This window comes from Erithacus rubecula (assembly GCF_903797595.1).
Source record: "Erithacus rubecula genome assembly, chromosome: 3".
NCBI lineage: Eukaryota > Metazoa > Chordata > Aves > Passeriformes > Muscicapidae > Erithacus > Erithacus rubecula.
This window is the reverse complement of record NC_136689.1, coordinates 130,175,711-130,201,118: the sequence shown is the minus strand read 5'-3', so window position 1 is coordinate 130,201,118 and position 25,408 is coordinate 130,175,711. Positions and strand designations below refer to the sequence as shown.

Here is a 25,408-nt window from a genome sequence, read left to right as displayed (position 1 = left end):
AGGCTTCAGGGAGAAGATGAATAGCGTCTAAATAATTGAAAAATATCTCTTTTTTGCTGTGTGGAACAGGCAACCCACACCCTTTTAGCAAGATTTATGGACAAATCTGGAACTTCATGGGTTTCAAGGGCACATCACAGAATAAAGACTTACAAAAATGAACACAAACCTTGTGATTATTCCTGGGAGCATGACAGCACTGCTACAGGTAAACCCTTGGAGGATCATTTACAGAAGACATATAGATTGGTTGCTGCCAGGTTAGATCCATGAACGCCAAGCGGGAGAATCCAGAATCCACTTGTGGTTCAAGTGTGACAAGACATTCTCACTGCCTGGGAGAGAAGTGTTAGTGAGTCCATGGGCAAAGGAGTCAAAGCCCTCTCCACACCACACATGAGCCTGGAGATGTACATCCAGGAGGATGAGGCATGGCAGGAGTAGGGAGGGAGGTGATGATGATGATGGAGGGGAGGAAAATGGCAGCAATCACGCTAAATACATAATGCAACCCAATTAGTCATAGCATATACAATTCATTCTTCTTTTCCTGCCTAAGCCTGTGCAAGGATTAACAGCTCAAGATCTTCTCCATGGCTGAATAATATTTTACAGCTGCTTTATATGGTGGAAATAATATGTTCTGCTACTAAGGTTTGTGTTTTGTCAGGGATGAGAATTTCTTGATCTGTTCTTTCAGAATTTTGAGAGGGTGGGTTGCAATGCTGTACTATTTGCTGACAGATATCTTGATTCTGGACATGTTTTAGAAGAGATGTGTAAAGTAAATTACTATTTTGAATCTCACTATTTTGTTAATAACTGCTATACTGTTATTTAAATAACTCCCACTAGTTCCATTTTCACAAAAGCTCTTCCAGTGAATTATGCAAATCTACTTCAGTACAATTTTCATGGGTCTTGAAATTTCCAGCTCTGTCATATACAGCAAAGAAAAATTTTGCATAATAGTTGGAAAGTGATAATGATTTCTGTTTCATTCTTATTTGTCTCATTAATGTTGCAGGATTATATCTATTGCTGCTTTATTTATAAGGATAGATTCAAACTGTCTAGACTATTTTAAGGTTTTTTCTCTAAGAAAAGTCATTACTTCACCTGTTTAGAAGTTCTTGAAAGTCGCTTTATTATAGGCTGTGCAAGCAGCACCCCAATCCTATTCCCCTGAAAATTACTGTCAGACTGTCACACATTCTGTACTGTGGAGGATCACACTCTACACTACAATCTTCTCTCCCATACACTGAGTTGAGAGTTTTCAAGGGCCAGTGTTCTGGGAGCTACATGACATAGACATACAGAATACTTGCTTACAGTGAAGCCATACAAACTCACAATATTTTTCCAGGTAATTAACTTGGTCATGGTATCAATTATTTTCTGTTCTAGCTGCAAGTAATTCATACATCACAAAGCCATTTTATCCACGGACTTTAATTTAGGCAATTGCATTTACATTTCTGATTCCAACCCTGCGCTTGGCTGTTTTCTGAGTTGTTTACAAGTCAGCTGCAATATCCCCAGGCACTTAATGTTCCTGAGATTTCTGTGCTATATGCAATCATAACATGCATACATTTATGTAGTCAAATTTGGAAGCAAAAGGGCCTTTTAACTTCTCAAAGAGATGGCAGAGCAGGTTGAAAGTTACAATGCTCTAACAGTACCACAGATTTGTGTGTTCTAGTTCTACCCTCTCAATGAATAATCATCAGCACAGCAGGCAACCACAGCTGAGTTTCAAATAACATGCTGTGGATCTGCTTGTCATAAGAAATGGAAACCCAAATCAGCACATTCCTCTGCCTTGCCCAGTAGATCATACATCTTGAAAAAACTTTAAGATTTATTTTGAAATATAAGACTATTTTATATATCATTATTGCCTCTATTCCACGAGATATAAATGGGATAAGACATTCTGATATCCCCACTGAAAATTCAGTAAGGTACAAATGCATTTTGTGAAAGGGGAATTGATAACAAACCATCAGTGATTGAGATCCAGGCAGCAACATCTCAGCCCAGGCAGATACAGCTGTCCTGAGGCTGCAGTGCCCCCAGGCAGTGGGCACCTTTTGGTCTGGCCTTCCTCCTGCAGCTGAGCACCCTGCACTGTCTCCTGACAGCCTCTGCCTTGTTCCAGCTGCTTGGCAGCTGGAACACCAGCCCTGGGGCCAGAGGTGCAGCAAGCCAGAGTCCATAGTGAGAGCATCCAAACATGTGCAGAGTGTAAAGACCATGAGGTGCCAACAGATCACAGGGCTGAGCAGGGGAGCCAGTCCAGGGCACCAATAGCACAATCACACAAGAAATCATCCAAACTCTCCTCATGCTCCTCTCCAAACGGAACATCATCTTCCTTCAGCCACAAGACTTACCCTTGTACTGAGGTTAAAGTGCCTTTTGGGAAAAGTCTCTATGAGGAGGCTAAAACATCTAGAATTTCTCCTTGCCAGGAACATAAACTGTTTCTCAGAGTGCTCTGCAGGATATAATTATATCAGGTAGATCTCTGTGGAGACACCTAACTTGTCAAAGGCAAGTTAGAGACTAGGCAAAATGAGAAATCTTTCCTCATCATTGCCAAAGCAGAATTGAATTTTTGCCTTCCAACTTATGCATAATTCAAGTATTTTGAATAATAAGTATCATTTCAGCATTTTAGTGAAAAGTGCAGAAAACATATAGACAGTATAAAATGAGCTTTATATTGGCTGGCTTTTTTGAATCCTCTCTTAAAAGCTCTGTTTTCTTGAGGGAGTTTCACCAGGTACTGGCCAGCCAGGTTTTAAAAATTCTTGTCTTGTTCTTTTGGCATTTCTTATTCATAAATCAAGTTAGCCTATACTAGATGGGGAATAAAGTTCTTCAAAGATACAGAAATATTTTATACTTAAGACAAAATTATCCTCCTACCCTTCTGTCAGGAGACCCACCTGCTGTAAGTATTGAACTCTGATTAACCCCAGCCAGTTTTCTCATTTCACCCAGGGTCTTTAACATGGCCAAGCAGCTTCTGGCATTCCCAGCAGAGCTCCCAGAATGGCCCAGGGGGCTGAGTGGGGATGGCAGCCCATGCTCTGTTCATTCAGACACTGCAGCTGCACAGTAGATAGAGATCCAGAGCCTGGTAAGGGCCCACGAGATGCAAATAGAAAATGGGAAGTCTGTTAATGGCACCTACTGAGAAAATGCTATCTTGGGCATATGTTTTCATTTCTTGTCATCCTAAGAAGTAAGCAATGCCCCTTGATAAGCTGACTAATAACAGGTTGTACTGAGAATCTATATATAAAGAAGAGACACTTCAGAACAGATAGGTTGTGAAATACCACTTACTTATTTAAAAACAAATGGAAAACCCACACAACTATTTTGCTTCTAGGTTTTGTGGAAGTAGGAGGAACATTTTCAACAACTTTTTACTTTGTGTTCACAAGAGTATGAAGGTTGTAAAGACATTTCTTTGTGCCTTCACCCTCCAGGCACAGCCCACAATGGTGATGATAGATCCCCTTGGCTGCAGGAGGGTCTGTGCTCCAGGGTAAGATCTGCTGCACCAAGCAGCAGGAGCCACAGGGAACCAGGGCATGAGCATCCCCAAGGGAGAATGAAGTGGATCAAGCAGGCACAGACATGTGCATGCATTGCATGTGCAAAGATCAAAGCATATCACTGGCTGCCAGAAGCCACTGAAGATACAGCTAGCAGATTTCCATAATTTAAAATACCTGTCTTCAATTAAAATGCCATGATCCATTTGGATTTTTTCCATTTACTGAAAATAAGGCATTTCTAGACAACAGAAAATGTTGTCACCACCAGATCTGTCACACCCCACAGTGTCAGGGCTGTGGGCTGCAGGGGGTGGCACAGGTGTCCCTCTCACCTGAACTTCAGGCAGGCAGGACAGATATTCCACTTACAGCTGTTGCAGAAAAAATAAATATGTCCTCCAGTACTTACATAATTCAGATTGTTAAAAATATGTAAGATTCTTTAAAAGGTGTATATTTTTAAACATCTACTTTTTAAAAATATTTAAGCACACCAAAAGACATTTTTCAGACTTTCCTGAAAAAAAAAAATCTATACCTTGTTTCTACACCACATAGTTTAGGAAAGGAAACATTAGGAAAGGATATCACCTAAGAAAGGAAGGTACATTTCTATTTCATTAGTTATAAAGTTCATTTTGTTATCTACAGAATGCTTCATTTTGAATTTGTGTCTAATAAACCCAACTTGACATAATATACTGCAGTTATCAAGTTTTTCAGCCTTTTTGCAGAAGCTGAACTTTCTTCTGACAAATGTTGCCAGTCAATTAAATTAAAACAGCAGCACCATGAAGTGTGTTACTGCTCAGTCTTTAATAGAACAGTTGTTTTCATGAGTCTCTCCCAGCTTCCTGACAGGGTACTGATTCCATGGCATCTTCAGGCCCCTGCCTGATGCTGAGGCCACCAGCTGTCTCCATCCTGGGAAGGAAGTGAACATCAATGCACCCCATGGCTCTTCGAGGGATACCACCAACCTTTTTACATGTGAACATAAATCTCCAGCCTTCAATTTTAACATCAATGGTAAAAAGAAAGATTTGACTTGCAGGAGGTGAAGGTACCTGGTACTTCTCAGCATGCTACTCTGGCAGAACTGTATTTCTTGAACCAGCTGTGGAGGCAGGTCACAGCTTGCCAAAGACCACTTGCCTCAGTAGAAACATGCACATGCTGAAGTTCAAGAGCAGACAGCTTGCATCCTTCTGTGGAGTTATCTACCAACCCACTACACCATAGACACACTTAAAGTAGGTTTGAACAATTCCAAGAAAAAAGAAAAAAAAACCCCACAGTCCAGGGAGCTTCTATGCCTAAGCTAACCAGAGAAACTTACTAAGAGCAAAAGGAGAGCTCTCTCCTGTGAAGGATGCAGGGGAGCAAGTGCAGTCTCTGATAAACTCTGCACCTCTTTTCTCTCTCTCTACTCCTGGAACCAGTCTTAGAGCTGGAGCTCAATATTCAACATCAACAGAACAGATGACTGGGGATACAAGCATCATAAAGTTACCCCAAGATATTATTGAAACACTGATTATGTTGCATTTAGAAGCCTTGTAAGAAATAGTATTAATAAACATCAAATAGTTGATGCCTGAGAGGCAAGAAAATGCCCAGGATGATACAAGCCAGTTCAGACCCTTGACTTAAGGCACCAGTCTCGGAAAGCAAAACATTTCAGTGCAACACCAAAGAAAAATTACCCCTCTCAGCTTTTCCCTTCCTTTTTCTTCAGGACACATCTTGCCTCTGTGTTCCTGTGCTTCAATGAACTCCCCTGGGTCTGTAGTGTTTGAGCTGTTGTGTCTTCAGTAACAGCACTCTCTGTGAGGAGCACAGGGAGGACTTTTGGGACCACAACCCTTGGGCATGCACACTGCAATAAACACAAGTGTTTTATTCTTTCCTTCACAGAGGTTTCAGAGGAGCTGCTTGACATTTGGGAACAGTTACTGCCACAGTCTTGGTGGATGGAGCAGGAAGGAACACGCCCCTGGAGGGGCAGTTCTCACAAACCCTGCAGTGATGTAGCCACAGGTTAAAATGAGTTGACCAAGCTTTACCCACAGACTGGAGATCTTAACCTTTTATCTGCAGATGGGGGAGACACCGTGGCAAAGAAAGGAAGAAGAGGAAGGAAGGGGAAAGGCAAGCAGCACTCCCAGGCAGCCACCTCTGCTTCTGTAGAGGCAGCAATAGCTGCTGCACAGGCTGCAGAGGAAGGCTCACCATCACTCATGCCTTCTCCCTCTGCAGGAGGGACTCACAGCCAGAACATACTGAGATTCAATAAGACAGTCTAAAGCCATAATTCAGCTTCATGCCAAAGTAAAGACATGTCCTCTCCAGCAGACACGGATGACCTTTACCCTGAACCACCATCTAGATTTATGCCTGTGACAAGCAACAATCTTTTCCTATTTTTTTTTTCTGCTCACAATGATACAAAATAGAGTTGGACAAGCATAGAAACAAGAGATTGCATAACACAGCTGCCCTGCAGTGTTTTTTTATTATAATTTTTAAATCAATAAGACCAGAGAGCAAAATAAGCATTGCAGCTACACCCACTGCCAGACACTGACAATCTATAGGAACAGTAAATGACATTAATGAAAGAAGAATCCAATAAAAAAGCACTATACTGAGGTTTATCAAAGCACAGTGAGGCTTTTTTTTTTTTCTCTAGTCCAGGAAAAAGAGCACCTCAAGGCTGGTGCCTGGCTGACAGTGCTAGGTTAAGATCCCCATGATAAAACATAAGCCTCATTAGATAGATGAACAGAGAAATACAGATGAGGAGTTAGTGCCTGACAGTGTGAAAAAAAAAGATGCCAAGGAGAAATTTAAACAGTTTCAAAGGATCAAAATCAGAGCCCAGAAGACAAATGAGGCCACAGCATGTTAAATGAGGCAAGTGAGTTTGGAAACATTTGTGTATTTAGCTTCCTAACTAGAACTCAGCTCCAAGGCAGAAGTGTTAAACAACCACCTGATCAGAATTTGTAAGGAAACAGTAGAGAAGCTAAAACATGGAAGCTGCATTTAGATGCATGTAATGAAACTGTCAAGATTTTAGAAGTCCTGTTAGATAAATCAGGATAAATCAGATGCTTTTTGTCTAAATGCTAAATGAGAATCAGTAAATCACATTTCCTTTGCAGGAAATATTGGCAGTATTTCAACATGTAGTTAACTAATCTCACAATGTGTGTTTTTTTCCCTCGGTTAATCTTCTATGAAAAGGAACTATTAGGAAATCTAAATATTATGGCTAAGCCTTGCTAATTGCTCTTAGGCACAGAAAGGTAAAACCTCCTTCATCTCACATGTGAAAAATGTGAGAAATAGGAAAAAACTTGGGAATATAAAACAACAGAAAATAAAAATAAGATTGGAATCCATTTCCTTCATGCTGTGCAACAGCCCTCTGTATATATGAAGACTTAGTTCAGATCCCTGTAAATTTGAGGGCAAATCCCTACCATATTAGTGGTAGAACACATCTATTAAAACCTGTGTAAATCTTGACACAAAACTCAAAGGAATAGAAAAGGAAAAGGCAGTAGAATTGCTCACTGTCCTGCCCATCCAGAGGCACTGTCTGGTGCCTGCCCTCACTGGGCATATCCTGCTGTACTGGATGGATGGCTCTGCTCCAGCTGCATGCACCAGGCATGCATTTTCTCTCCTGGAAACCCTGGGAGCATAAATACTCAAGCCTAGTTGCTTCAGTAGAGACCTCCAGTGTTTCATGAAATCAAGACTTTCACCTTCAGAATAGTTTAGGCACAAAACCCCCAACTTTCCAACAAATCAAGACTCAGAAGTAGTCAAGCTTTGGATTGGGAAATTCTTATGATTCCCAAATTTTGTCTAAAATACTAATTCCCTCTAGAAAAATGTATGGTTTTGGTAAACTAACTCCAGAATAAACAGACTTGGTATGGCTGCAAGATTAGTGACAGGTTTATATTTTCATAGAAATATTTTAAAGCAATCACAAAGATTCATCTGGAGATACCTAAAATCAGACAGAAATCCAGTCAAGTTTTTTATTTGTAGTGATCATTACAGTGACCTCCTGCAGATCCAACCTCACAGCTTTCCAAGATAATTGGGTGCCCAGAAGATATATATTTAGAACATTGTTGTACTCAATTTATGTGAACAAAATACAGAGTCCCTTGACCTTCCATTACATTTATTCTGCAGTATATAGTGCAGGGGGGTAAAAAAGCATGGAATTCAAGAAATCATTAAGGTATATATATTCTGAGAATATAAAGCTTTTAATGTCAATACAGTAGAAATTAGTAATTTCCTTCTATAAAATGACATGTGACAAACCAGTAAGAAAGGGTAGATACAGTGTGTTATGTATGAGAACTGACATCTTCATCTGTGCTGCAGCTACTGCATTTCATCTTTACAGAGTGCTGAGAAATCAAGAAGTTATATAACTTAGTGAAAAGCTGAAAGGGCCAGTGACATTTTAAATCACACTCTGTGAAAATCAATTGCAAGATGTGCAAAGAAAAAAAAACCTCTTCAGGAACCAAAATCTCCATCCCATAATATCCTTGTATACGTATGCTTTAAAATAAAAAAGAGCAATGAAACTTTGAAGAGAAAGGGAGTGTGGGAGGAAAGTAGAAGGACAGGCAGAGCAGAGAAGGAACAGATTAATCATAGATCCTTTAAAGATACTGTTATGAAGAAGCGAAAAGACAATTTATTTTGATGGCACCCTTTTGATTCTGCTTATGCTAAACAGTAAATAGTAGCAATTTACAACATGGAGCTTAATTAGATTGGAAAGCCAAACAATCCAAAAGCATATGCTTTTTTAACCTGGAAACACAGCACAGTCCTACTTGGATCAGTCTTCACTTTTCTAAGGGAAAATGGCCCCATCAAAAGGATTTAAAGCTATCTGTGATTGGAAGCAGATTAGGAAAAGTCAACAGACCTAATTTATTTTCCAGTTGCCTCAGCAAGAAAAAACAGAAGAGACAATGATACTGACCCAGGAACCATAAAAGAATCTCGACAATCCACAAAAATAGATTTTTTAATATTCACAACTCTCACTTTTCATCCATTCAAATGTGGATCATTATGAACAAAAAATACCTGGTAATTCTCATTTGATTCATACATACAATTGCACTGAACATTCAGAGAAGGAAAGAGAAAGAAGACATTTTCTGTAAAAGGGGTGTAATGGATGAAAAGGAGCCCATTCAAAATATGCCCAAAGCACATGAAAAGAGAATTCACAGAATGAGTGCCAAATCAGAATCGTGTTCCTGCTCAGCCAGAAAGCAGCTATTGAAGATATCCACCAGACCAAGGTCTGCACATTTTTAGGCACAGAACTAAATCTGGATCTAGTCCTGGAAGCAAAGGTGAGAGCTGCACAAGCACATGGAGACAAAAAGAACCACTACCATACTCAGCAAAGGAAAACCTTGCACTGAGGAGAATGCCAAGAGCTAAAACTCCTGCTTGATCATCAGCAAACTACAAGCATTTTGATGAGCTGGTCTGTTATAAAATCAAGGCTGACTCTTGAGCACAGAAAGCTGGCAAAACACAAACCTGCCCTACCTGCAGAATCTTCCTATGGGAAACAAAGAGCAGTTTATTTTACCAATAAACTTTGCGTGATAAGGACAGCTGCCAGCTGAACCTGGCATCTGCTAAACTTGCTTTCACAAGAACACTTTTTCTTCCCAGAATTATATTTAGTATCTTTTAGAAGCATAAAGAAATGTTCACTGCATTTTGTTCAGCCATTTCAGGATTTCCCCCCCCACTCAAACAGCAGCAACAGCAGAATTTTAATGACTGGAAAAATGCAGCAGGGCTGTAAGAGAATATTGTACTGCAGCAAATCACTGCTTCTGCAGGTTTCCTTCACTGTAGCTCTGATCTTCTAAATCTGCTACAGCACCAGTAAAATGCAGCTCCTAGCAGAGATTAGTTAGTGAAAAAAAAAAAAAAAATAAAAAGCCTAACCAAAATCCCAAAAGCAGAATTCCCAAACAGAATTCCCAGTGCTGTCTGATATTGCTTTCTTTCCTTCCTTCTTTTTACCCTAAATGCTTTTGCATTTTAAAGTACCCATAAGTTCATTGTACCTTTCTGCCAAACTGCCTTCCATGAAGCAATTAAATGTGTAATTGAGATCTTCAAGTCATTACAAAGCAAATTCAGTGTCTTCTGGAATGATTGCAGGGAATGAGATGACACAAATCAATTTTATGCAAAGGCACACTTTTGAATGCATATATGCAATACATATCACATAACCCCTCATAAGCCTGAGGGGCTGCATCTTCCACAAGGAACGCTTCCAAGGTTTTCAAGGAAAGCATATTCAAAGCTTGAAGATAAAATTCTCTACTGTGAATGAGCCCATCAGTCAAATATTAAGATTTTAAACTTTCTACTGGCAATAGGTATTTAAGGCTAGATTTATAGACAGTCATGTTGGTCCAAAGAACATTTGCCTCTCTCCTCTCATTTTGTTCACTAGTCATTAGCAGAGCTTGACTGAATGTTCTTGGAGACTCATTCCCTCATTTGCATCTTAGGGCTTCTGACAGGAAGCACTTTATCACTACCTTCTTACAGTTGACATTCTTATTTATTCATCAGTGCTTCAGTTCACCACTCACACAGATTATTTAGCCATTCATTACTACTCAGAAAGTCATTGATAAAATTGTGCTTCACCAGGGTGACAAAGCTAAAAATTCAAGTTGCTGCTTCCAGGTTTTGTCAGAAACTCCAAAATTGCAAGAACAATATTCTTGCCTTTTCACTTCATTCTAACACTAAATGTCTAAAAAGTTTCTACACAAAGACAATATTAACTCACTACAGGTTTTTACATCTCTGTATCTTCACATCCATACAAATGGCCCGTGATTCAGGATCAGGCTCAGCAGACAGTAAGTGCTGTCTTTCATCTGGATGACAGAGTAAAACCACAGCAGGTCTCCTGCTTCCCATGCTTAACTCCCTTCTAATTCCTCCTCATGCTTCCATCAAGCAAATGGCACTACCCTGAAGATCCCCTTCATACCAACCTCCTTGTTTTTCTCTAATACTTCTCCATTCATGTTGCTCCACTACCTCCATCATTTTAGGACTAAGGGAACACATAAGAAAAATGCAGATAAGAAAATTCATAGAAATGAGCTAAGCCACTTTGTTAACTAGTTTCACATGGACTCCTCTCTGCAGGAGGTTTTTTTTTTTTTAATTTTTTCTTTATTTTAAGAAGAAAAAATGGGTGGAAGAATAATATAAGTATTCAGATTTTGGAAAGCTTCCAAGAGCAAAAATGTCAGGAAACTCCTGAAGATGTAATAACCTGCACATTTCAATCAGGGATACAAATAAAAGCTCAAAATCTATTTAAATTAGCTGTACATGACACTGATAAGAAATCACAACCACTTTGTTTCTTAGGCTTTTGTTTGAGCAGCAGCTTAAAATGATCACCCCCTGACAGAGGCCTTCACTCAGAGAGACAGGGTTCTGTCACAAAAGGTGTGGCTAAAAGATATGGGTCAACCCTGCCTTTGTGGACACTGCTGAAGGCTCAAGGAAAAATCCAACTTGTTGTTTTTCCCAGGCTGCTGGCTTTCTCAGCTCCAGCTCAGATTTTTCCCAGGCTGAAGACTTTTCTCAGAGATAAACAAGAGAAGGAAGAATCAATAACATATATTAGCACCTGTTGTTGATCACAGAGCAGTGTGTGTGCTGTGTGATGCTTTGCAGAAAGCATGTATTCAAAGAGGTGTTGCCTTCTTAGACCAATGAGGCTTTTCTATTCTCTATTGCACGATCTATCCTATGTAAATACAGTGGCCTTTCAATAAGCCACTTCTTCTGCCTTGAGGAAATCATGTGTGTACTCTATTATTTGCCAATCTTAGTCTGACAGTGACATGCCTCTTGCTCTAGCAAACTGCTTTTCCACCCCAAAGGCCCATTCTGAGTGTTCCATGCCTTCTTTTTGTGTTCCGGTTGTTTTTTCCCCCCACAAAGGGTTTTAAAACCAAAGGTATTCCCTCTGCTAATGTTTTAATGTGGATGTATCTTTATAAAACAACTGGAATGGTTTTACCCATTAGCCTGCTTCTGAGAAAATGAGAGAGCCTTAATAGCAGAGCATGAAGTTGGAGGCACCTTAGACAGGATGCTGCCAGCAGTCTTAAAGCAAAAAGCCTGCTTCAGAAACTGTGGGCACTGTCAGATACCATATACCAAAAAGCTCTTTTCTAATATTCCTAATCTCAGCAAACAAGACCTGCATTAAGAAATGACAGCAGCACTCAAAAATCATTTCTCCATGGCGCTCCTCTAATAGCAGGAATGCTTGGCTAAAGTAATTCATTTTCTAAGTGGTTTTCTCAGCATCCACTTGCCGTGATACTGACGTCAGCCCTTCTCAGGTCAGGGCCTGTCTGTCGTCATCAGAGTTTATCTCTTGTCACTCCAGAGCTGTCAATGCCTTCACAACTGCTTCACTCAGGAGACTGCTTAATCAGTGCCCTGATTTAAAATGTAATTCAGCTCTGAAATTAATAAAAGTGAAGATTGAACATTTCCTTCTCCAGGTGCAAGTTTCTATTTCCCTTTATCCTTTGACTTGAGACTGCCAAAGAGGCCACCTCAGCACTGATGAAGCCAACTCCCTTCATCAGAACTATTAGGCTCATCAAGGAAACACATCAAGTATTTGGGTTTTTTACCCTTAGATACTCTGTGGAGAAGGAAAGCTTCTGCTTTTCCCTACCTCTCATCCCATCTCCTATCCCTCCTACCAAATATACCAGGGACAGATTGAAATGAAAACTTGGAGGCTGTTACCTTCCCTCCTCACAAGCCATCTCAGTTCTACTTCAGTGACTCATCCAGGGCAATCAAATAAATAGGAATTCTCCAGCTTTTCTGCAAGTCACATTTTATTTTTCATGCTCTTCATTTTCACCAGCAGTTGTTGAATGTACTAGTAGTTCTTAGAGCCATCCTGACACATGAGATGTGAGAATATAGCAAACCACAAAATTTTATCAGGGATAACAGGCTTGTGAATCTGTAGTTTTAAAGAAACTTTGCAAAAGGTTTCTGTCTAATAAACCCTATGAATCATACTGTGCAGTTACAGAGAACAACAGTTTTAATCCTGTTGGAAATTGGGGAACTGCAACATGACTCTTTTTCTGATTATAGGAAGGACAGAAACACTGAAGGTCATATCTGAAAGGAGGAATACATCCCTAATTTCCCAGAAGAAAACCAGTTTTAGATATAAACAACTTCTTGCATTGACATTAACTACAAATATGGCAGGGAAGCAAAGCAACACCAGGGCTGTTAGCAACATCTCTAAAGTTCAGAAAGCAGGTGGCTAACAGTAACAATTGGAAACAGATAGGCAATTTATTCCTATTCAGCTGTCATTTACAGGAAGAAGGAATATAAAAGTAAGAACTAACAGTTATTTTCCTCATAAGATGATGTATCATTGACAACACCTAAACCTGTTACATTTAACATCGTGGAAAAGTGAGCCAACCTTGTGACAAGTGTCTTTTAAAACAAAGCTTCGTGAAAAAAAAAAACCAAAAAGGCATTTAGGTTTCAATTTGATTCCTGGCTCCTGTAATAAAATTGATGTTCCAAAGGCCATAACAGTAAAATATACAGTAAAATTGTAACTGTGATTATTTTAATCCTTTTGGCCTGTTATTTGCATCTTGAAAGAAAGGTTTCAGGTGGGAACATGCTGACTCCTAGTCTAAATTTTTGTTCTATAAGTGGTATCCAAGGGACATATATTGTATTTCAACACTTTTAAAAGGTTGAATGCAAATTCAGGAACTGATATCAGCAATGACCTTAGGTTCACCATTTGCCTTTACCAAAAAATCACTGATCATTAAGATCACCTTCAAAACAAAGTAAATCACATTATGTGGCCCATGGTGTTAAAATCTAAGCTATTATAAAACATTATTAATGCAGTTTTGTTTTTCTGCAATGGTGTCTTTCTTCCTGTCCTTTCAAAGAGAATACATGGACAGCCTTATGACTGACACAGGCCCTGTCCATTGTTCTTCCTCACTTCCACCTTGTAAACTGTCAGACCAAATTTCTTCATTTTTAAATTTATGAAACAGAAGCATATCATTAGAAAGGCTCATTTCCTAAATTAAATGGTTAGCTAACATCCTTCTCTGTATTACATAAAGGACCTAAAAAGAAAATGTAGCCAAATAAGAACTAGCTATTAAAAAAAATAATAAAGAAGAAAAGATTAGACCACTCATGCTGCAATACTTTCATTCTGATATTTTCTAAGAAGCTCTATGTACAGTAGTGCTTGCACACTCAACCCAACATGGCATGGTAACCTCTCTAGCAGAAAAGTTCCACTCCAATTTCTCTTTTTCCTTCATAATAGAAAAAGTAAAGAGAGGTATTAGTACTAAGGCATATGCCCATAAATGAGAGAATACAGTTGGGCAGAAATTAATGCCTAGAAATGTGGAGCAGCAGAAGGTCCATTATCTGTAAAATCTACTGTTGAATGCCAATACACCATAAAAATGATATGGCAATCATATGACACCTCTCCAGTAATTTAGGCAGTGCCTAAACTCAGCTTCCCACCTGGGAACTTACTGCATCACTGGTCAGAGTCCTTGCAGCTGAAAAGCTACAGGTTTACTTCTCCATTCTTGTCCCTAATCCTCCTCCACATCTCCACTAAGTGGGTGGAACACCTTTCTTTGCAACATGCAGCAAATCCACTGTGCTGAATTCAGATCTTCCAGCTTCAAGAACTTCTGTGCAAGGAAACTGGATAGCATTTTAAAGGCTAAGAAGCACAAGTAAGCAAATAAGAGAAAAAACTACGTACTGTGATATTCATGGCATGGATGCTACAGTTAATTTTGTCTTAGCAACAATTTTAGCATCAACCTTTCAAGAGTATATGTATATGTACCTACACTGCTTTGGAAGGAAATGCTTTATCAAGTGTATCCTCAGCTGGTATTTTCCAAATTCAGTAGATAAAAAGTGAAGCACCGTATTTCTTTCTCATTATTTTGTTTGACATGTTTCCTGTGCATTCAGGAGGAACATTTAGATTCAGACCACTGAAAAAGTACAAGTTGTCTCCCTGCTCTGCTCTCTGCAGCACAAATCTTTCTCTTCAGCAGTTTTCTCTGCTTTGAAAGGCAATGCAATCAGATGCTGAGCAGTAGAATGGAATTACTATTTCAGGCCATGAATTGCACTATTCCCATTTAGAGGAACATCCTGTGTTCAAATGCACTGAACAGCCAGAAACACCTATTGAAATTAATGCTAGTTAGTGCTCAGAACCAAAGTTAAGGAATATTTTTAATTTTTTTTTTTTTTTTTTTTGCATTGAATGAAGAGTTCAGCATCCAAAATGTTAATTGAGTATCAACATCCAAACTCATGGATTTAAGTTTGGTTTTGTTCACAGAGTAAATGCCTTTACCTCCACCTTCACCAGACAATTACTAACACCTCCACCTGTGAGTGAAAATCAATAATGAACTGAAAATCAGTAACAAGGCAGTCAGAGCACAGGAGAGCTACTGCACCAAACCTCTCTGCTCTGCACATCTATAACACCTTCCACTGCTGTTCATCTTCACCATCAAATACAAGCAGAAAAAACTAAACAGAAGTCACCAGCCACACAAGATGTAGGCGGCTAACTGAGACACAGAGCAGTTCTGGAAAGTGACACCCACAATTACAAAATCCAATGTCTCTTCTTTGACTGAAGCCTAAGGGCTGATATGGACAATTTGGGGGTTTTCCATAAGTCTATGACATTAAATAAAGGATCCATTGACATAGAATGTCTGCCCAATTAAGACAAATTAAACTGTGAGTCCAGGATTAAGAGATAGAGGCTGGCAATGTGGTACATGGACACACAGGTCTTGAGCTTTCCATGGAAGACCATATCCCTCCTCACTCCCCAAGAAGCCATATTTGAAACAAAGCTGAGTTGTGACAAGTCTATTTAATAATAAATCACCAGTACTGAGAAGCTTCCAGCATCTCTGTACAGTCATTTTCACAAAATTTTATATTTTCTGCTACTATTCTTTAACCTTCTCTCGTTCATAGCATCATATTTGACCCACAGCTTCCCCAAACACCACCAGCTCATTAGAGTATCCTCTAAAGCTTCATGCCATGGAATGATATGAATGATCCACATCTGAATGATATCACAGCATACCCAAGCCTCAGTGTGCACTCAATGGACACAGAGGGGAGGAACCTACAGTGTAACCCAAGCTGATCTCCCTGCATCAGAGATGTATCTCATCCCAGTGCTCGCTGCTTCACCCCAACTCCCCACTTTGCCAATTGGAAGTGATTTCTGTGTACACCAGAGGAACTGTTATCTGTACCCCCACCCCTGCCAAACACCCATCTCAGAAAGAGCCAGCAGGAATCAGCCAAAAGGGAAACATGAATGGCAATGTGGAGGAGAATCCAGGTACTATGAAATCTCTGGAGTTTCCACCACTGATCCTAAGGAAAGGCAGGAGTGATACCCTGCTAACACCATCCTCAAAAGCCTCTGGGAAGAGAGTAAATACCATGCAGCTCCTCTGACCCATAGGTCTGGCCTTTCAATCTTTTAAATGGATAGGGGTACTACAAAAGTATTCCTTTTACCTATGATGGTGGACATACATCTGTTATTTATAAATAGTTTTTCTCTTTGTATGTTCAGTAAATGTGCAGTCTCTTTTTAAGGGCAGGTATCCTAGATTAGCAAAGCTTGACTGGCAGAGGGTAAGGCCTAAGTCTACATTGTGATACATTTTCCAAACCCTTAGAGCAAAGAAAAAATGAAAGAATGAACACAAAGCATCACTATTTTTAATATCAACTTTTTTTTTTTCCTAAAGATGATGATAAAATAATTAGTCCTAACCTACAGCGGTGATCTCCCATCTTAGATAAACTCTCTAAGAAATGATATGATGTGAAGAGTAGTGTCATCAGTTCAGGACACACACTACTTTCACACAACATTAGGGCCAAATTCCTGTACCAGAGTGAAAAGAAGTAGAACCATTTTCCTGACACAGCACTGCACTCATGAGGCTGAAACTGAGGCTTGCAGCTCTGTAGGCACACAAAAAAAGCAGCAGGTGCCAGTAGAGGCACAATTTCTCTGCTGCCATGACCTGGCCTGACCAAGACTGGACTCTACAGCCAGACAGATACATTCAGTGCAACCTCACTACTCCATTCTGCCAGGAGAACATAGCATCCCTTTATTTATTCACCATATTGCTTGGAGGGGAGAATGAGAATCAGGCTCATTTTTGGTACCAGGTAGAGCTATACCAGAGAAATAAAGCTTGGCCATAGGTAGGAATGAAAAATTAAAATAAAAGTCTTGTCACTCTGTCATTGAATCTTGCTAAAAAAAACCAAACCTGTCTGTAACTCCAAATATAGGCTGTTCATAAATCTTCCATAGCAGAGAAGCCAACAAACTCAAGTAATAAAATATCTATCTTTGCAAACTGAGGAATAAAATTAAATAATCTGAATAGCTGTTTCTTTTTTTAAATTTATTCATGACTTCGTATTATGTGGAGGGTGATATGACTGTTCTAGGGCACCATCATGTATATTGCACCTCTAAGTATTTGGAAGAACTCTAAAGATTTCACAATTCTACATTTACACCTAATATTTGCCCACTGCAGAAGGATGTGTCCTGACTATGCAAGCTTTGGTTTTCCTTCAGGCTGACTGGTCCACTCTGCCCTCCCTTGCACTCTGCCAGGTCAGGCAGTTGATTACCTGACAGGTCCTGTGAATTCTCAGAGCAGTTATTGCCTTACACCAAGGGAACATCAGACTTCCACACTCCATTGCAAGCACAAACAGAAGCTACATGCACTTGCATGTAAGGCTACAGAGAATTAATCCTTTCTATCTTCCATTTTTTAATTGGGTATTCCACTAATTTTTTTCAATTCTTCTTCACTTTAACGTTGCTCTTGATATTTTGCACAAGTTTTAAGTGATCACAAATATTGTCCTGATCCTCAACAGAAGAATACATTTCGGCACCCATACATTATCACTCTCCTTTATCTCTATTTTATTTCTCCTACATGTTCTCTGTCTTATTTCTTCATAACTTGTCTTTGTTCTTCTCATTCCTACATCCCATTTATTTTATTGCATTATTTTTCTTCCCATTTTCCTTTCTCAGTAGACTGCAAAAAAAGAAAAAAAAAACCTCACAAAATTTGCAAGCACCTTAGTTTTATAATGTCCTAACACTATTTTAAGGATGCTTTAGGAAAAAAATCTCAACTGATGAAATTTTTTGTGAACCTCTGTTCTCTCTGAAGGAACATTTTTATGCCCCTGTCATCATAATGTTGTATAATCAGCAGTCAGAGAGCATCATGTGGACATGGATGAATTCTGCCTGCACTGGCTGCACAGAGGGCTCAGACTCACATTGCAGGAAGATCACATGTCTTTTCTATGTGACAATTTAGAAGAATCTCATGGGAATGCACTTTTCCAGAGAAATGAGGTATCAATAATGTCATTAAAAAAATAATTGGAGAAGACCCATATAAAAGAAAGGGCTAGAATTTATAGGATATGTAGACAAAGGTGTTTTTCTTCTCATTCTGTTGCATTTCTATGGCAAAGTCTTTCTCTTCAATGGTGTTTTTTTTACAGCTTGCCTCCCAATTTTCTCCATTCCAAAATGAACCAGTAACATAAAATAGAACTGGATCTGGCAGTCTCCTAACATGGCACCCATGCAGAAACTTAAAATGCCAACTGTATTCAGGAGTGGAGGGAGAAGTGGCTCTTCACAGAAACATCTCTGTTGGAAAACGCTGCATTTCTTACTTTTTAGAAGTTAACAACAAGTACTTCCCATTTTCTTAAACAACAACAACCATAAGATTTACTTTTGCTATGTTTTTTTGCATTCTTTTCATCAGTTCTAATGAAAACACAATAAATACTGCAGTAAAGTGATTAGTTTGGAGAAAACATCCTATTTTAGCAGAAGCCACAATAATTTTGATTGCAATGAAAACTATATAGCTCCTTTCCCTCTCTTAAGGAACTCTGAGAGCTCTGAACATTTTCAATGCTATAAATACTGAATAAATATAGATTTACCTTCCTGCATCCAATATGAAGTAAGCAAGTGGACTGCATTAAAATACAATCTATTTTTTACTTCCAAATAGGCACATAAAGGAAGACTCCATTCCATCAATTCATAATAAAGGCAACACACAATGGGGCATATTCTCAAAACTGAACAAAGCTATTAATCTTCTGTCTATTTTTAAAAGACATTGGATAGAAAAAAACGAGAATCTTAAATTTATCAGTTTCTATTAACTCTCCAGAAGTCATACTTTGAGAGTTAAATTCAAATACTCATCCTAATAAAAATATCCAAGAAACAGACCTATTGTGATATTTTTGCTTTTTGAGATTTAGTTGATTTTGCACCAAGAGCATTTCCCATTCTCTGCAACACAGCTGGATTCTTCCAGAAGCTATCACACCAGCTTAACATCAACTTGAAACATAAGGCTACTGTGAGAGAAAAGTAAGTGTAATATCTTGGTTTCCTTGTTATTTCATTCCTAGGAATCCAGCAAATGGCAATATTCCACACTAGAGCACTATTTATTCTGAAAAATAAAAGTTCTTTCCTGCTTTCTGTAATTAAGTTTTTTCTGTGGTCTTCAGCCTGGATGCTATGGCCTGACAAATATCTGCTGGGATGAGCAAGAGAGGCTGAAGGAACCCTAAGTTTAATGCATTTCACAAGGAGAAATTCATCACTATAAAATAACATCCCTTCTTCAAAAGCCTTTTAGATTTCTTGTCACAATTCATACACTATTAGACAGGTCTAACTGTGAGCAAGGATCAAATTTAGACCAAAACTTTATATAAATTCTGTGCAAGTGAAAAATGGCTACCAGCACAGACACATTTTGCAATTAAAGGCGACAAATTATTGCTGCAGAAGAAACTTGCTTGAGGTCAAAATATTCTCACTGTAGCAAATAATAATCATAGTTTTACTTTTCAACAGAAAAATTGGCTCATATCTATGTCAATTCCTTGTCAAGATAGAAATTATATTTAAAAAAAAAAAAAAAAAAAAAGAAATTATACAATGCCAGCACAAATCTTCTAATTCTGTGAAAATCAGGTTAGGTATTTCCCATTTCAGCCAGTGTCACTTTTTTTTTAAGAGCAAAAGAGAATAAGTTGAATTCAAACAGAGCATCACTGGATTTTGGGTGTCTTTTTCCCTGCATGTCTGAAATATAAGCCATGGTGGGGCACATGCTGGTATGTTGCACCAGTGAATCATTTGTATGATATTTAACATACTTAGAAACAGTAAAAAATGATTTATCAAGGTAATGCAGATGTTAGAGTTTCTAAAAGGTGTAAGGATGATGAGTGTAGAAAAAAATTATTATTTACTTTTTTTGATGGCAGACAGTAACAAAAACTGGGGCAAGAAGTGAGAAGAACTTAAAAGGTACAGATTGCTGTGGTAGTTGATCCCACCTTGCTGCTCACTTTCTCCATCCCCAATGGGACATGAGAGAAAACAGGAATCACGAGAATGAGAAAGCCTATGGCTAGAAATAAAGACAAGGAAATCACTAAAAAAGTACTACTGAAGGCAAAAAAGTCTCATTTAAGGGACATTTAATTAACTGTCCTTAAGTGCAAATATTTAATTAATGATACATATATTGGGTAAGAAACAAAAGAGGAAGAAAAACCTCTCTCTTCTCTGTCACAAGCTTATTCCAGACCACTTTCCTTGTCCTTTGCTGGTCTCCACCCATCACTGTGGGCTACACTCAGTCCCTTGGGTGATGGCCAGAGGATGGAGGGTCAGACCACAGCAGTTTTTTCACAGTCACTCTTCCTCTGCTCCTTCCTTCTTATTTGTTTCCTCTGCTCCAGCATGGGCTCATCAATGCTCCACAGATCCTCTGCTGTGGATCTCCTGCTCCTGCTCTGGCTGTGGTTGCTGTGTTTTGCCTCTCTCCACATGGGTGTCCCTTTTCCAGGCTGATTCCAGAGGTGCCCCAGGGTGGGTGATGGGCTCAGCCCTGTGCAGAGCCCATCCCAAAGCCCCCCTCTTTCAAAACCCTGGCAGGGGCACCAAATACGCCTGCTAAGTGTAAGGAACAGACCAAAGATTTAAAGTATTTGGAAAAAGGTTTTTGTAAACAGCAAGCATGGAGGGTGGTTTTAAAATGCATGATGCATTCTAAACAATGTAAAATACCTACCTTGGAAAGAACAATGAAATAGAAAGGTTTTATTATAAATAGTAAAAATACTTAAATGAGAAAATTAAGTAATTAAATTATTAATCTACAACCAATTGCTCATGTGGGGAGTAGTGATTTTCTCTGAAAGGATCAATGAATATGGAATTGCTCATTTTATTGATACCCAACATTAGAAGGATCAGATTTTTTTCTGAAAATAAGGTTTTTCTCCAACTTTGTAGATTTATACTGATAAAAGTTGTTACTTGTTAAAATTCTATCATTAAAATATTCCTATAAAGTGCCATTTCTTAGCTTTATCTTTATATTTACTTTGTTTAATACATATAAATAGCAGAGAAGGACTCTAGACAAATGTAGTTGATGGCTTTGGCCACCTGTTTCTCAAGATATGTTTAAGAAAATTGTAAAGTTTGAGAAACTGCTTATAAAACAAATAGTTTATTCAGTCAGGTCTTCTTTCCCACATTCCTATTCCAATCTCATCTTGCTTCAGCTGGAGCAGGAGGGAACAGCCTCACAAAGCTGCAGGTGTCCAAGTCTGCACATCCTGGTGTGGACTGGCCACAGACCTCTAGGCTCCATGGGGTAGATCTTTCACAAGTTTTTTTCACTGGCTTCTTGTGGAGTTCAAAGCCCATCTGAGCTCCTGCTGCTTACATTTATGTACACAATTTGGTGGTGCATTAGAGAAGATCAAGGGATTTTGAAATTCTTCTCGATATTCATTGAAAATAAAACAAAGAATAGTTTTGGGACATTTTTAGTGCAACAACCTAATCTTCCAGTAAATCTGCTACAGCCAGGCTGCACTCTGACAGTATTTGATGTGAGTTACCAAAGGCATGAAAGCAACTGTGACAGCACTCCAGAGTACTACCTAAAAACAGCAATGGGAAAATTCAAGAATTGAACTACAGCTACTTCATCTGGCAATAAACTAAAGAGGATTTCAATAGTGGGGTGATTTACATTCTTATGAATTTCAAAATAGTTTCTCCCAAAAAAAAAAACCCACAAAAAAACAAGAGCTTTAAGAACATACCTACTCCTTAACTTTCCCATACACAACTAAATTTAACAATCTCAAGCCAAAACTACTGCAGAACATAAATCTGGAACATATTTTGGATATCAATCAGGATGCTTTTAGACACAACAAATCCCTATACCCTAAGTGTGCTTCAATTGTGCATAACTTTCTACACAGTTTCCCAAAGACCAGAGCAGCTGCAGGAGAGGAACCAGAGGCAGACCTAACACCCCCTGGCATGGCACATCCAGCCAGACAACCCAGGCAAGGCCTCCCAAGAGCTTTGAGGCACACAGAGAGGTTCAAAATCTGGTCAGAAATATGCTGGCAGGCTACAACACACTTGCCTGGCTTGGCTAATGAAAAGGTATCAAACATTCAGGAAAATCCCTGCAGCACAGCTGGACTGAGCAGTGAGTTTAAGAACAATGATCTGAACCCCATTTCTCAGCCTGCTCAGCAACAGGCTCTGGGAGTTTGTTTCCTCACCTGTTGTCAGTGACTTCAAAATCTTCAAAATTGAAGAGCAGATGATATGAATGCACACCATACATGGAAAGTTATAACTTCAAGAACATCTGGTATCAATGCTTCTTCCAGATAGGAAAATGACACCATGCAAGTACCACAGCACCGACCAACCTCAACTGCAGTGACACAAACACAGTGACAAACATGTCCAGAGAGCTGAATGACAGACTACATCAGCCAGGATCAGTCAGATCTGCAAAATTCCAGCTTCCTTCCACAAGTAACATCATTCCCTTTACCTTTCCTCTGCCAGGAGATCAGCTCTACCACAGGTCCCAGCTGGAAGTGCAGCAAAGTCACCAGCTCCTTCCTAAGGGCCACATCAAACAATGAGCTCAGTCCAGCCCTATTATTCAAGGGATGCACACCTTTGTTACCACAGCTGGTTTACACCATGTGTGCTGCACACCCCAGAGAACACAAAATGCATCTGGAGCACACACTTACGCAAGCTTGGCTCTGCTGACGTCGAGGATGACAGCATAAATCTAAAAACATTTCCAGCTTCTCTTTGAAGAGAGACTTCCTTTCTCAGCTAGCACTATTTATTCAGTGCAGAAGAGTCACTGGGTTTAAAAACAGGATGACTCATAGTTGTTTAGATGTTTATAAGTTATGTGCAGTTACGGAAGATGTTTGGAAAAGATGTCAGGAAGGTTTAAGCACTGTTCTTTGAAGGTGGAATAAAGTGATAGCTAATGTATCAATTTCAGAGAGCAGGGAGTTGAGCATTAAAATCAAAGTGATTTGGCTTTTTTCCTTCATCATTTTATCAGTGTACACCTCTAGTTAACAAAGACCTTTTAAATATGAAACAGTTTTATAACAGTGTTCAATGTTTAAACAGACAAAAAACATGATAGGGATTTTCTTGACATTGCAGCCTCAAAATTGGCACCTCAGCACTGACATTTTACAGCAAAGACAAAACTATGGCTGACAAGACTGTAGAATTGATGTAATAATGCTCAAATAACCTAGAAAAAGGTTTTCTTACTCCTAACTGTATAATTAGAGTAGAACAATTTATCTACTGCACACAGCAGTAAATATCGCAAAATTATGATTATTATTATTATAAAATTATTATCACTTATGGCTTTGGTTTCTTGCTTGGATACTAAGGACAGAAGAAGAAAATTGCCATACTATTCACTATCAGCTACTCTGCTGCTCTGTATTCACAGCAGTCCAAACAGCCCCCAGAAGGTAAGAGACAGAGAAATAATTTTTTATGCCATGTGAAAATGTTCTTTTTACTTACTGTAGGGTCTCACTGAGTCCTACTCTACATCTTTTCCTATCCCCTAAAAAAGGAGACAAAACAAAGCAAATGCATAGCACACCCCAAGCTAAATCTCCTCTTCCCTACCCTTCATAAATCTAAGTAAAGACAAACCAATCAGAGAATAATTAGTTACAATTTGCACAGTTTTGTCACCATAAGTAAAATAACTTTTTCTTAAGATTAAAGGGACTGGAAAGCACTATGCAAAACCTTTCTTGACTTTTTCTTCTCAGGGGAATTCTTGCAAAGCTTTCTTCCAGTACTTCATGCAAGGATCTGATAATATATTTTAATTTACTTTCTCTGTAATTAGTCTAAAAAGCTGGGTCATATGAATATTTAAGCGACTTTAATTTGAGCAAATCTTCTACAGGGATACACATTATGAGTTAGAATTTGGGGCACTGAAATCAGTATGCCCACTGGTTTAAGAAGCACTAAGCAGCCTTGGAGGATGGGCAACTGCAAATGTGATTCTGATTCTCTCCACCCCAAAGAAACCAAGAATTCATGCATTTGCTTAAATTCAAAAGAGGTCTATAGAGCAAGTTCTCAGAATAGCAATCTAGGTCATGCATAAAGATATGGTCAAATGTTCACCTATCAAGCAGAAGCAATGATTTAAAGGAGTTGTACCTCTGCTGCTGAGATGTAATATTTCACTACAGTGCTCTCATAAACTGTATTAAAATAATTTATCTTCCTTTCCACTGAAACAGATCATAAACACCTATATCTTACAGTAGAGGGGAGAGCAACGTTTTGAACAACTTTGTCTCATAAGGAAACAATTTTCTAAGAGCAAGGCTGTCAGTTTGGATACCAGCCTAGCTGGCAGGTGATGGCTGCCTGTTAGTGCCCACTGAACAAAGAGCTGAGCACCTCCTTCTGCTTGCACTTGGGTAGTCTGCCCTAGAGCAAAGGAAAACTCTGCCAGATCAACTGTTTTTGTTTTCCTAAACACCACACCAGCAGTGAAGGCAGCAAAGGCACACACACCCACAACACTGATCATGTTTAGCATCGAGAGACAGGGTTAAGAATTTTGTCTAATTCACTGTTTTGGAGAATTACACACAGAAATCACTTAGCCTTGCTCTGAATTCCAGATACACCAAGAGCTGCATGACAAGCAATATATCTACCTTTTAAAACAGCTATATTGTGATGGCAGTGTTTGCTCACTGCATAGCACAGTCAGGACTTCCTCAGAGGTTTTACTTTTTTTTTTTTTTTTTTTCTCCCCTCAAGAGTACTTCATTACTAAAGCAAGATGAGTGCTGTTAATATTCTAAAAGTTTACAATCTTCTGTTAATGTGCTTGATAATGAGGTGATTACATTACTGACAATTTCATTAAATATTTTCCTTTATGATGCTGACCTCAGATATGGGCAATATATTTTTCCTCGATCACATTATGATGTCATCACTGTAAGTAGTGGAACATGACAACTTCTTGTTGCCAACTTATTGCACTTCTTGTTCTTCTTTAATAAAATATGTTAGTCTAACACTGTATTAATGTACCATT

At 38.9% G+C, this 25,408-nt stretch overlaps 1 protein-coding gene across 15 annotated transcripts in view; it reads right to left on the bottom strand.

Annotated features, from left to right (window-relative positions):
- Positions 1 to 25,408, bottom strand: part of OXR1 (oxidation resistance 1) — a 255,302-nt gene that overhangs the window by 136,524 nt on the left and 93,370 nt on the right. For 10 of the 15 annotated variants that reach the window (XM_079300938.1, XM_079300950.1, XM_079300956.1 and 7 more), the window contains one exon: positions 170 to 335. The exons of the other annotated variants lie outside the window; for them this stretch is intronic. In XM_079300938.1, the coding sequence (XP_079157064.1) occupies positions 170 to 228 (59 nt within the window). In that variant the 5' untranslated portion in view covers positions 229 to 335. The remainder of the gene's footprint in view (positions 1 to 169; positions 336 to 25,408) is intronic. 15 annotated transcript variants of the gene reach the window in all.